The sequence below is a fragment of the Rhea americana genome, unplaced genomic scaffold (genome assembly GCF_003343005.1).
Source record: "Rhea americana isolate MKP2758 unplaced genomic scaffold, rheAme1 scaffold_10, whole genome shotgun sequence".
NCBI lineage: Eukaryota > Metazoa > Chordata > Aves > Rheiformes > Rheidae > Rhea > Rhea americana.
Window position 1 is genome coordinate 325,812 of NW_028185039.1, and position 12,288 is coordinate 338,099.

The window sequence follows — 12,288 nt, forward strand, 5'->3', positions numbered from 1 at the left end:
TACTGGGATGACCAACAACCTCTTCCACTGCAGGACAGGTTTCAGTTTGGACTGAAGGAAGGGAATTCTTGACACCACGTGCTCCATGTTTCCCATGGCTTACCTGAGGGCCGTGCCTCTATAATGTATCCGGTTGTGGGTTTTTCTCCTGAATCTCCCTCAGTCCACTGCAATGTGAGCCCAGAAGCAGATTTTGTCACTAGAATTTCCTGAGGGGAGCCAGGAGACCCTGAAGGATAAAATGAGAATAGCAAACAGAAGTGATATCAGAYACCTACTGGGGAATTCCTTCTTAGGTCAATTCCTTCTATTGATACAGGAAAACAAAAAGTACTAGTCAACATACACACATTACAAACCAGCCCAAAGGGCTACTAGCCTAAATTTTTCACTGATTCTACTATCAGTGATTAAATAGCAAATGCTGGGTTTTACTGGTGCCTCTGTAAAAAAGGAAAGAGAAAAAAACAGTGTCATTTTAGCAATTTGCATATCTGCAATGTCTGCACATTGCCACTGCTATTTCTGCCTTCAGAGGCGGAACCAGCCTCTGCGTTTCACAGAGAAGTACTTTGCTGTAGCTGCCTGTACATTCGCTTGGGAACATGACACTGTCACGTTAAAGAGGATTCACGTWTTCTACTGTCTATGATTGGTCATAATCCACTGCACTACTATCCCAGAAACTGGCTAAAGAGGACACTGGGATAAAATCAAAGCCTGCTGGGATCCAGAAGGGTCGAGCTGCCAGATGTGGTCCACTRCCTTTGATAGAGAGAACAACTATTTCATTGAGCTGGAAAGGAACCAAAAATTAGAACTGTGAGCACTATATGAATGATTTATGGTCTACTGCGCAATCTAATGTCATTGGAGGTCCTTTACCTTTTTAGATTATCTATTTATCAGAATCACTAATAATCATCACCATCATCCTACTGCTTTAGTATATACATTGAACCAAGGGGGGAATTCTGAAGTTCAGCATGCTGCTCCTCTCAGCATATGAGGAAATTCACAAACATACCCCAGACATGAACCAAAGTGTCAGGAGGGCATAATTCTAATTTCTTACTCATTTAAAATCAGGAACCTCTGCTGTAGACAGAGTTTTTCCAGTTCCAGTGCGCATACCAGCACAATCAGAACTATGGACCGTGCTGTCAGGCTGTAYTGAATTTCCTAGCTAGCTAGTTTGTGTTATAACTTACCAGCATTGATTTGTTTATTCATATCAGTCTTTTAGTCTTTATTAAAAAAAGGAAACATGTTTTTCACAGGCAGCTGTGAAACCCACTGAATCACACCCCGTGCTCCCATGACAAAACTTCTCCATGTTAAGCATGGAGTTCACTATTTCCTGCTGTTGGACTGTGTTTATACCACTGGATTTAGCTTGCTACATACTTTTATGGTTTCACTTACCTTCTGCTGGCCCAGCTGTGACATTGGCTTGCAGTTCAGGTCCATAGGCAATGGTTCTGGCTTGCACTCGGAATAAATAGGTCATGCCCTTGGTGAGATCTCGGACCTTCAACCAGCGTTGCCAATTTCCTTTTATGTCCACAGTCACCACCTTACTCACCCCTGGAATAGCCAGGTAGATGGGAAATAAGAAAAGATTACAATGCAAAAGAGAAATCAAGTGGAGCTTATCACATCTAGAAATAAGTAAAATTATCTAACAGTTTGCTAAGAAAGTATTTCTTACAATTAGCAGGAGTTTAAGTAGCGATAATAGCCAATTTTCAGCACTGATAAGTATAATTAGAGTTTAAGCTTGATAAGTGGGTACTGACAAGAAGAAAACCTTATAACACGACTGGGAAATTACCAAGAGACTAYATGCAACTTCAGTAATTACTCTGGGAAGAAAGCAGGAGGTAAACGAAGAGAACTGCATGCTGCAGATTGCTTCGTAAGCAAGCATTTCTCTGCTGCTTCTTTGCCAAGCAACCTGCAATGCTGCYTGGGGAAAAATAGGGGACACCTTTTTTGTTTTTATCCTGTCCTGTCATTTCCACCAATGCCAAGTGAATGAAGAATGAAGGACACATATCCCATGTATAATGTACGGGTATAAATGCCACTGCAATGAGGGATGCATCAAAGCATCGTTGACTTGGACAAGGCCATCATCACTTGTGTTTCACTCTTTTCAGCTTGGTGGAGCTTCAAGGTGTGCTAAATGCCCATATGGCATATGTTGGTGCAATGAAAGAAGCCTTAAGGCTGCCCTCCAAGGAGGCTCTGCAAGCCCAGTTCGGGCAGAGCTATCTCAAAGTAACATGCTCCCGTAAGTTGCGCAGAGCCTCCAGCCTTCTGCACTTGTGTATATTGACCTGGATCCTCTCTAGACCTCGGAGTATGACAAAGATAGTGCAAAGGTGATCTAAAAACACTTCAGTGACCACTCAACCCATCTTATCTCATAAGCACATGCATATGCTTACTATTTTACTATTGATTCCTTGGGTTCGGACTTGGAGTGGATTGAACTTCCTTCTCACTCTAAGAATTTTTTTTTTACATAGAAGAAGTAAAATCAATGCTGCTTCTTTCATCAGTGTTTATAGCCAGTTCCATATTTAGATTCTCAATGCTTCTCTGTTGATGTTGCACAAAGGGCAGGGTGGCAATGATTACTTTGAAAAAAGCTATAGTTTTATTGAAATTTTCTAAAAGTAACCTAATGAGAAGAATCTGATATAGAAAGTATTTTACAGAACTAAGAGTTTGAATTGAAAGAGTCCTTTTAGTATTTTCTGGTTCTGTAGATGTATATAACACATTTCAAACCAAGAAGATAAGAAGTGGGAAAATGATTTTCCCACTACAGAAGARTGTTTGCTAGTCTGTCTCTCCAGAAAAATGCAGAAGTTTTGCAATTTGAATGTTTATTTTATGCAAATCAAGTTGCATCTTCCAGTTTTTATCAGTTAAATAAAGAATACTGTCCAAACAATTTGTGTTCAAAGTTTTCTTCYAGTTACAATTTATAATTCAGAGAATCTTTCCCCAGTTAATGAGGAAGCAGTGAAAGTGCTCTCTCCTTCCCTAGGTGTACTGTTTCATTTCTCAGAGACAAATCAGGAAGCATTTGTCATTTCAAAGTAATGTTCTGAAAAAAAAATAAAAAGAAAGAAAGAAAAAAGAAAAGGAACTGTTATAAAAGGCTTCAGGGCAATTTTGTTGTCTATAATGGTCTAACATGTAACACTGTAAAGCTTAAACAATAAAAGGTCAAACAGAGAAAAGACTCTGCTAGAAAACAAATCACTGTTAGAAAGTTTCGCAAAACAAGCACGTTTTAAAAAGCRCTTCATGAGTGGGAGGACAGGAGTTGTCGCAACAGCGAGGGGGCACAGCCCAAAATTACAAACGAGTAGAAAGTCAAAAGATGCAGGAAGAAGGCTCCAATGGATCTAGTTCAGGTGTGAGACCTGGGGTTGGATCTCAGACCCTCCTGGATCTCAGACTCGGGCAACAGCCAAGCTCAGCGTGCCTCGCTGTCTGGTTGCAYGCTCCATCTTAATACGAGTTTAGTTTTACCCTGCTCTCTAAATAACTGAGTATGGSTTTTCTATACAAGAAAAATGATGGCTTCTAGGAAGGGATTGCTTACCACAGGAGAAGAATCAATATTTTTGAGGAGAGAAAAAATTTTGGCACACGAACAAATGGGTAGAAACTGGAGAATAAATTTAGGCAAAATTTTAGAATCTGGAGAAAAGCCCTCCATCCCTCCTTAGATAAGAAAYGTTCTGTAGGAGAAGGAGAAACAAACAGAAACAAGATATAGCACAGGTGGGGAAGAGAAGAGAAGAATGATTGTGAGGATGATGTCATATTCTCATAGAGAAAATATGATTTAACACTCTCCTATTTCCAGGGACGAAATGGATTCTTTAACATTTTGTAGGAATATAAGGCAGGGAATGTCCAAAGAGCCTGAACATCCCACATACCCTCTCCACATTTCCCGGTCAGAATTACCGATGCTTTCTGCATCGGCTCTTTGTGCTCAGATCTGCCAGCAGCAAAAGTTGAAAGTGCTTTTATTCTCCTTTTTCATCCCTGAGTATAATTTTCTCAGTGCACAAGACGTGGAAATTCAGACTATATAGAATACCTGTATTCCTTACAGAAGAAACAAATGCTAGTGATTGACACCCTTATTTCTTTGGAAAAGAGTTTAAAATGGATTGGCAATGGCTGAAATGACTATCCCTGCTGTCACCCTGCCAAAGTTGGACACCCTGTTGAACTATTGGCTATCTACCAGGAATATACAAATATTAGTAAGACCATCCCAGAACTTTGTAATCTTTTCTAATTCACCTTTGGAATKAATTTACATTTGTTTCCAGAGAAATTGCCAATTCCTTTCCTGTTGCTGTTCYGGTAAATTAATAAAGCATTTGTGGCAATCATATTGCTGTTGAGAGAGTTTGAATCTAGCACTGGGTAAAAAAATGCTGCTTGAAAACTCAGTATAAACAGACACAACTAAACCTCTAGCATTGTTATCCTCCCCTGTCAAAAGCAGCAGTGGTACCAGTGATGACTAGCACATATGATGCCTGGGCAATCTTTGCGATAACAGAAGTGACACATGATGCGATAAGCAACACAAACGAGTCTGACGACTATTCTGGGATGGAGCCCACTCAGCAATCTTAAAACGCAACGCAGGGAGACAATCGAGCACTCACAGGCTGAGTTTGCTCTTCCCCGATAGCAGGTAACAATGGCAGTATAATGACTTTTCAAACCATACCGAATACAGTTTTTGCAAGAAAATGAGGACAGACAAAAGCTATATTCCATGATATTATAGTTTACTTAACAGTTTTGGCAAAACTGAAATTGCTTTACTTACCCTCTGCCACCTGAATCCTCTTGCAAAATGGCAGGGAGTAAGTAAAAAATTGGGCAGAGATAAAAGATATGACAGTGCTTTTCTGTCATTCCCACATGAATATGTATGATCTTAAGCCTTTCTTACCCTGGACTGGAGCCAAAGGCTCATAGACTACTCGATAACCCTGCAGGACTCCATTTGCTGCTGTCGGCTCACCCCAGGACACATTGAGTGTTGTGCAAGTGATTTCCGAGAACGCCAAGAAGCTGGGAGCACTGGGTGCTGAAAGGATAACAAATATTTTGAATTGCAGTGGGAATAGTCAATCTGATATACATATAAATTATAAAACATTGGATTTTGCCCAGCATAAATCTAAAGGAAGCAAGCAAGCTGAAAAAGGGATTTATCAGTTGTATCAAAACTTCTTGTAATCAATCAGAAATACAGTTTGTCCTAATAAAAGCAGCCTCTCAACTGYAAAACTAAATCCCAGAAGAAAGCAAGGAGATATGACCTAGAAGGAAAAAACCCTGACAAGGACACCGATTTGAGCCTTTGTTTTCTACTTAGTTGCTGAATTTCAAAAAGCCCACAGGAGTTTGATATGTTGGATATCCATGGTCATCTTTGGTGGAAATGGGCTGCAGACGCCGACATTTTTCAAGATCGGTTTCCTCAGAAAACCAGCTAAAATGCAGGGCTCAAAGGCAGAAGGGGACTAAATAAGCCTACAGTCCAAGTGCACATTTTCTCTTCATAGCCAGCAACAACAGCGCCTCACTCTATATTGACGTTCCCCCAGGGATCAGCGTCCAACACAGAGACGGCTCATTCTGACTCTGTGGCTGTTGTGGTTTAAAAAACGAGGAGTTATAAAAAGCACGATACTTCTCTCATATGACTGTTTGGGGTATTTCCAGTCACTGAAGATGACTTCCTCCTGATTTTCAGATGTGATGGGGAGACCAGACCAGACCTAYGGCTTCCTCTTGTATCAGCTTGTGAAGAGATCCCTCATTCGCCCGGTCTGGTCTACTATTTACAACGTTGTTCATTTTCATCCTCAAATCCTTTCCCAAACATTTGACTGACTTGATCCACCTTTTTTCCTCCTAGACCATTACAATGTAAAGTCCCATCTGAAAACTAACTTAAAAACCTAGTGCCTCCCCCTTGTCCCATTTCCCCTTAGCCACTGCACCAAGTCGGTGCTYTGGAACGAGAACGCCATCTCATACCAGCCTGATGCGTCCTGCCCTGCGAGGGGCTGCTCCTCGGGCCGTCCCCGGCTGCGTTGAAAGCAGAAATGCAGACCAGGTAGCGTGTGTGGCTGGTCAGGTTTTTGAGTCGGACTGTTGTCTCTGGGAGGAAGAGGACCTTCACTTTCTCTGTGTCATTTTGGATGTCACTCTCCCAGTAATAAATCTGTAAGAACAGAGAGATGCTTAAATATACCCTACACCTAACTTACGTTCTGAGTACTATGGACTATAAAAGATGATCAGGAAGATGCTGTATCCTGCTCGGGATTCCTCCATTAGATGGAATACTAACTTTTCATCATGTGCCCGAACTTCATTCTTCCTTTAGCAAATTACCTGAGTACAGTGACAGGGTGGTTGAGTACATCATTCAAAAATTGAGCACAGATTGAAGAATACAGGCTAATGACAGTAGTTATGAACTTCCAGAGTTGAGTAACAAGAGGTCAGTTTTTAAATTTTCCCTAAAATGCTAGCTATCTGTCAGCACTGGCACCCTGACACGTTATATCCATAATTCACCTCTGCACGAACAAAAGTAGTTTCACCATTTGCATTCGCAGAATGGCCAAGTCAAGCCTGTTACTGCCTTCCTGAAAAGGGTAATAAAGACTTGTCCTGAAGTTCCTTGAGGTACTTTTTCACAGTCCCTTACATAATTTTAATCCTGATGCCACAAAATCAGGCTTCAGAGAAGAAGATTCCAAAAGAAAACACGGTGCCAGCCCTACTTACTGGACAGCCTGGCACCGAGAGCACTACAGCAGGCCAAAGCAAGCCAGAAAGTCGAGGGAGTGAGCCAAGGCAAGAGTCTACCTTGGCTCCACAAGCCAAGTTATTAGAACCATCCATATACATATGAAAGGAAAAGTACATGAATTGATATATAAGGTTGCTTGTCACTGCCAAGAAAGGATGCCAGATTATTCACACTGGCTTGGCTTTTCTTCACTTATGGACCCAAATTCATGGGAGAGGCATGGCCAGACACTGAACCAAAGCCAAGTTCCAGTGTTTGTAGACTTGCCCATTTCCRCTCTCTGAGGGTCCATTCTCATTCTGGAGAGGCTAAACACCATGCCTCTGCAACATGCTCATCTCCTACAAACTAAATGCAATTAATACAATGATTTAATTTTGTTAAAGTGAAGGGAATTAAACAATTCTTCTGAAATCTGACCTGGCTCTGGTTTCTAGTCTGGAGAAAGTTCTGCTTTTCCTGATGGCTTTTAACATTCGACAGATAGGAAGCTCAATTAATTTTCTTCAATACATTTCTTTCYCCTAGCTCTTCTGTGTCGGCTGCTTTTTGGAGCAGACGTTGCCTGCATGAATGGAGCTCCCACTACTATCTTTATGCCCTGTTTCCCCATCCTTTCTTTCTCTGCAAAAAGACATTCTCTTTTTTTCTTATTATTTTTCTTTGCTTCACTCTACCTCTTTTAGTTTTGGGACACAGGGCCATTTCCTTACTGCTTTAATTTGCCTTATGCATTGGGGTAACTGTAGCTGTAGAGCTATCGCACAAGTAATAGCAAAGCCAAGCAAGATAAATGAAACTAGTAGAACTAGAAGTATTGCCTTGTAGCCTTGTATGTTCCCATTTTGGCTGTCARCAGGAGGGGGGTCCCAGGTGAGCTCCAGCTGGCTTGCAGAAAGGGAGTTTACTTGGATGTTCTGTGGAGCCATTGCCGGTGCTAGAGAGAAGAAAGGACAGAAGAATTAATACGACAAGCAGAACCAGTTCATACCCAGGCTGCAGTTTTCTGTTTGTGGAATGACCCAGGACAAACTCTGTTTATGCCACAAGTCAGCYAACAGAGTTAGCCCTGAAGCTATCTATATCACAGGGAAGTCTCAGGTATAAACCTGCAGCACACGTGGACGGAGGATGAACCAGGCCTCCCGGAGCTGGCTGTGTTCCGTCTCACCCTGACTGAGTCAGACACTTAAGAAGTCCAGCAGCTTTGGGAGAGGGCGGTAGAGAAAAAGAGAGAGAGAAAAAAATTCTTTATTCTGTGGTGCTGTTTTCAGGCTTGCCTTTGGCAGCGATGCTCTGTTCCTGAACTCCCACTCTCGAAGGCACCTGTGTGACCAGGAGCAATGCTGCCTGCCCCTCGCCACCATCAGCCTGGCCTTCCTACGCAGTTGCAAGGCTTTGCCATAGCCTCTTTGCACCACTCCAACAATTAGGGCCAAAATACTATTTAAAATTACCTCCAGAATTACCCCCAGAACAGGTCAGATACAAATGAATTCAACTAATATTTCATGTAAAACAAGAGGGCTTTTAGTTTGACATTTGTTAGCTTGCATTTCATTATGCATTCAGATGTGCATATTGGACCTTCTCAGCTCACGATGGTGTTTCTTCTTCTTTGCACTGCACTGTACAAGAAACCTCATCTTTCCCCTCCTTCGAGTGCACCTGGGCCACACCAYCTTTTCCCTTTGTCGTGGTCTAACTTGCTGCGGGTGCATTTTCCTGCCTAGTGGGACACCCGGTTTCTCCGGTCTCTGCCTCCGGCAGGTCTTAACAAAACAGCACACGTGCTCTCTGCAGAAAGGCTGCTGCAGCACGTCCTGCTCAAACTCCACAAGCAGAGAAGGAAAGGTGAGGCAAAGGGCTCACTTCTCCTTTCCCCTAGTTCATGGTGCTTTGCCTAAAACACCTGAGAAAGCTGCCTCTTTTCTCCATGCCCACTTACGAGCCATAAATAGAAGTGATAAAACATCCACCATTCGAGTAAGATAGCCCCGGTTATCTGTCCCTCTGGAGAGTTCTTTCTTTAGCGAGGATGACCTTCATAAGTCACACTTTTCCACCAATACTCCCTCCCCCCCTCCCCGAGTTATAAAATAAAATAGTAATTAACACCCACTCAGCCTGACACCAACTATTTATTTTGTTCTAACCGTGTGGTTTCCATATTATCACTGCCCACCCTGCCGTTAATGGAAATGTTAATAACCAGCGCCAGGTTGTTGTGACAGATGCTTGGGCTCATTATCAGAAATTCTTATTTACCGCTCCATTAAACGACAGAATCGCACAAAAAAACAATTCAATCAAAACTAACTGGAGGAATTTTAACAGCCACATTAATAATCCAAAACATAAATAAAGTTAATGTCTTTTGCATGTTTGCCATTGGCAACTCTATTGCAGAATTATTGTTCTACAATTAAAATGTGAGAGGCAAAATTGAAAATAGCCATTATCCTAGTGCTCGGTTAAAACTATTTGTTAGTTATATTTTTCGTTTCCTCTTGGATTGAACCGGAGGGGCGAGCGCGCGAGGGGACAGTGACCCGCAGCAGAGCTCGGCTCGGCTCGCCGGCGGGGCCGCGGCTCGCGGGGGCCGCGGGCGGCAGCGGGCTGCCTGCCCGGCTGCGCTTGGGGCAACGCAAAGGGCCCAAAACCTTAAGATTTCACAGCTTTTCCAGCACACACAGGAGTGCGAGGCCAACCCGTTCAGGTAATACAAATCTGAAAACGTGGCTCGGCGGCCTGCCGGTGCTGACGTGCTCTGGAAAACGGGGCTGGGACGGTCAGGAAGCGCTGGCGGCGCGGCGTGGCGCTCGCCGCCCGTTCCGCAGCCTCTTCTGGAGCGCGTTTAAGGCACACCGAGGTTAAAAACTGCCGGCCACCGCTCTCCACTGACGCTCCCGCTGCTGGAGTTGCACTTTTGCTGGCACTGTGGTGGCGAATTTGACARGAGAAAACAACAACAACAACAACRACAGTGTGGAAAAAGCCATTTCTCTTTACTACCCCAGAGCTTTGATGACATGCAAATTGTGCTTGGTTTTGCGCCCTGCGAGTCTGTGCCTCTGCTCAGCTTTCAAAGGCTGGCGTGTCCCTTCCTTGATAAGCCCWGATTTTGTGTTGACAGCAAGGGACAGCGGAAAAGTGCTGCTTACGCTTGATGCTGCTCTGTGCAGACAGCACATTTCATTAAGGGTGAAACGAAATTCTTCAAAAGACAGAAATATATCCCTACAGACTCTACCTGTTTGAAACCCCAAACCATTCACCGAATGCACGGGTAGCCTGTACCAATAAAAGCAAATACACTTTTAAGATGAATTCAAAAGCCTTTTGCCTTCTAGAAATGCAATTCAAGCTTTCTGAGCTCTGAATTTTTTTCATGGCTGTTGATATCACTAATACATACAAAGCAGGGTTAAAGCTGCCTACCTCACACTGCTTCAGGTGTTAGCGACATTATCAACTACAGCAGGAGTGACACAGACCCCGGGGGTTCAAACTCAACTCTTGGCAGGTAGAAAGCAATTCACTTTCCCTGAAAAAGTGCCTGCATTCATCATGTCTACGTCTGTCCACGTATCCTACATTGGCATCTCATGCAGATATTTGCAAACATTTCTTATTAGAGTTCAATTCACCTTTAAGGCCGTCTGCTTGAAATTCTCTCTGCCAAAAAATACAGAGAAAAGCCTGAGCAGAATGTATAGGACAGTGCAGTAATTAATAGAAAATAACAACACTGGACTGGGATGATATTAGCAGGATTCTRCAAAGACAACAAATCTATCTGGAAACACAACAAGAGGGAGAGTCAACATGTGCTCATGAATAAAGTTACACACCTAAATCCACGTTTAAACATATCGCTGCCCTGATTTTTCAGCCACGCTGAACAGCCTCTGCTCATGCTGCAGCCAATCTAAGCTTGCAAATGCCTATAACCTTTAGAAGAGAAGGTGCTTAAAATCCCTAGGGGCCAGCCTGCACCAGAGCTCCTTGTATCGCAGAAGGTTCACTTAGCTTTTCCTGCCACTTGCTGGGACATTTGCTCTTGGGCTGTGTGGCACTGACAACTCTTCATCAAGGCGGAGGTGCCGTTGCGCTTCCATTCCTTTTCTTAGTGACAGTTCCTACCACGCTCCATAGCACAGGTAGCCTACAAATCCTTGTGATTCATCGTCTAAACTTAATAAATGSATTTATGAAATATTCCTTGCTGCTGTTACATCTGCTCAAATTTCTGGGGAGCCAAGGAGTTCACCTCTACTGCTTTTCCCAGTATTATGTCAGGAAATTTAGAGACAAGTCAAGCACAAGGTGCCTGATACTCAAGTCACTTAAACAAACGTGTAGATAAAAACGAGGAGAAAGCTGTGGTGGACGAGACTGAAAATTTGCTGTGCATCAGCTCAATCCCACAGTTTCAAACAATCCAAGCAAWTTTCTGTTTTGTAAAGACATCTGATCCTTTTCTATCTAGCAAGCATTTTCCCTCCAGCTCATCAAAGCACAGTTTTGTGAACAAGCCTACTTTCATTCCCTAGTAATCAATATATTTGCATTTTGGTGTTAGCACCTAGAGGCCAGAATCTCACTGCACAATGTATTGCATAAACACAGAACAAAGAGACAGCTCCAGGCCTAAAAAGCCTCCAATCTGTATGGCTACACGTTATAACGGAGAGGTGGTTGCAGCACGTTCCTGTGTATCAGCAGTAATCTTATCTACCTAGTCACTAAGGACAACAGCGAAGACACAGTAATATCCCATTTAGCTTGTGCTAACAGTTAAAGCCTGCATACAYAGCTCATCGAAAGCTTACACCAGGCACATACAGTCATGGAAAAACAGGGTTGGAAAAGATTTTGGGAGGGGCCAAACAAGCCATCCTCCTGTCACCCCAGGACCAGCTCTGCTGCGTAGATCTTTCTGTACTCTTGATCACAAACCTCTTTCCAGACCCCCCTCAACCATCCCCATGCAAATTCGGCCAGCACAACCCTCTTTCCTCTCATAAAATCTTAGGTTACATTTTTTCTTAATGCATTTTCTTTTCCGCATTTAAGCTCTACAGTGCACATGGAGAACTGACTGTTCCTCTCGCTTTGCAGCAGCCGCCCTCAAGTTATGGCATAGATAAGCAATAGTTAAGTGGGTCATAAAAAAGAACCATGACAAAACAGGGAGAAGGTCACCAGATGAAACAGCAAGACTACGCTGATTAGCAGGGTGGGCAAAACAAAAACAAGASTCTTTCTTGCATTATTGGCTCAGAGAAGAAATGCAAGGATGGTATCTGCCGAGAATGAACAAGGAAGTTTCTCTGCAGATGTTTACAGTCACTCCTCCCATGAAGGAAARGTTGCACGAGGGAGAAATGTTCTGT

The 12,288-nt window shown here is 43.1% G+C and overlaps 1 protein-coding gene across 1 annotated transcript in view; it reads right to left on the bottom strand.

Moving 5' to 3' along the window:
* Nucleotides 1-12,288, bottom strand: part of SDK1 (sidekick cell adhesion molecule 1) — a 407,922-nt gene that overhangs the window by 24,874 nt on the left and 370,760 nt on the right. The window contains exons 35-39 of the mRNA XM_085300428.1: nt 7,711-7,826; nt 6,106-6,292; nt 5,009-5,146; nt 1,426-1,587; nt 104-229 (exon numbers count right to left, since the gene is read on the bottom strand). Coding sequence (XP_085156554.1) covers nt 104-229; nt 1,426-1,587; nt 5,009-5,146; nt 6,106-6,292; nt 7,711-7,826 — 729 coding nt within the window. The remainder of the gene's footprint in view (nt 1-103; nt 230-1,425; nt 1,588-5,008; nt 5,147-6,105; nt 6,293-7,710; nt 7,827-12,288) is intronic.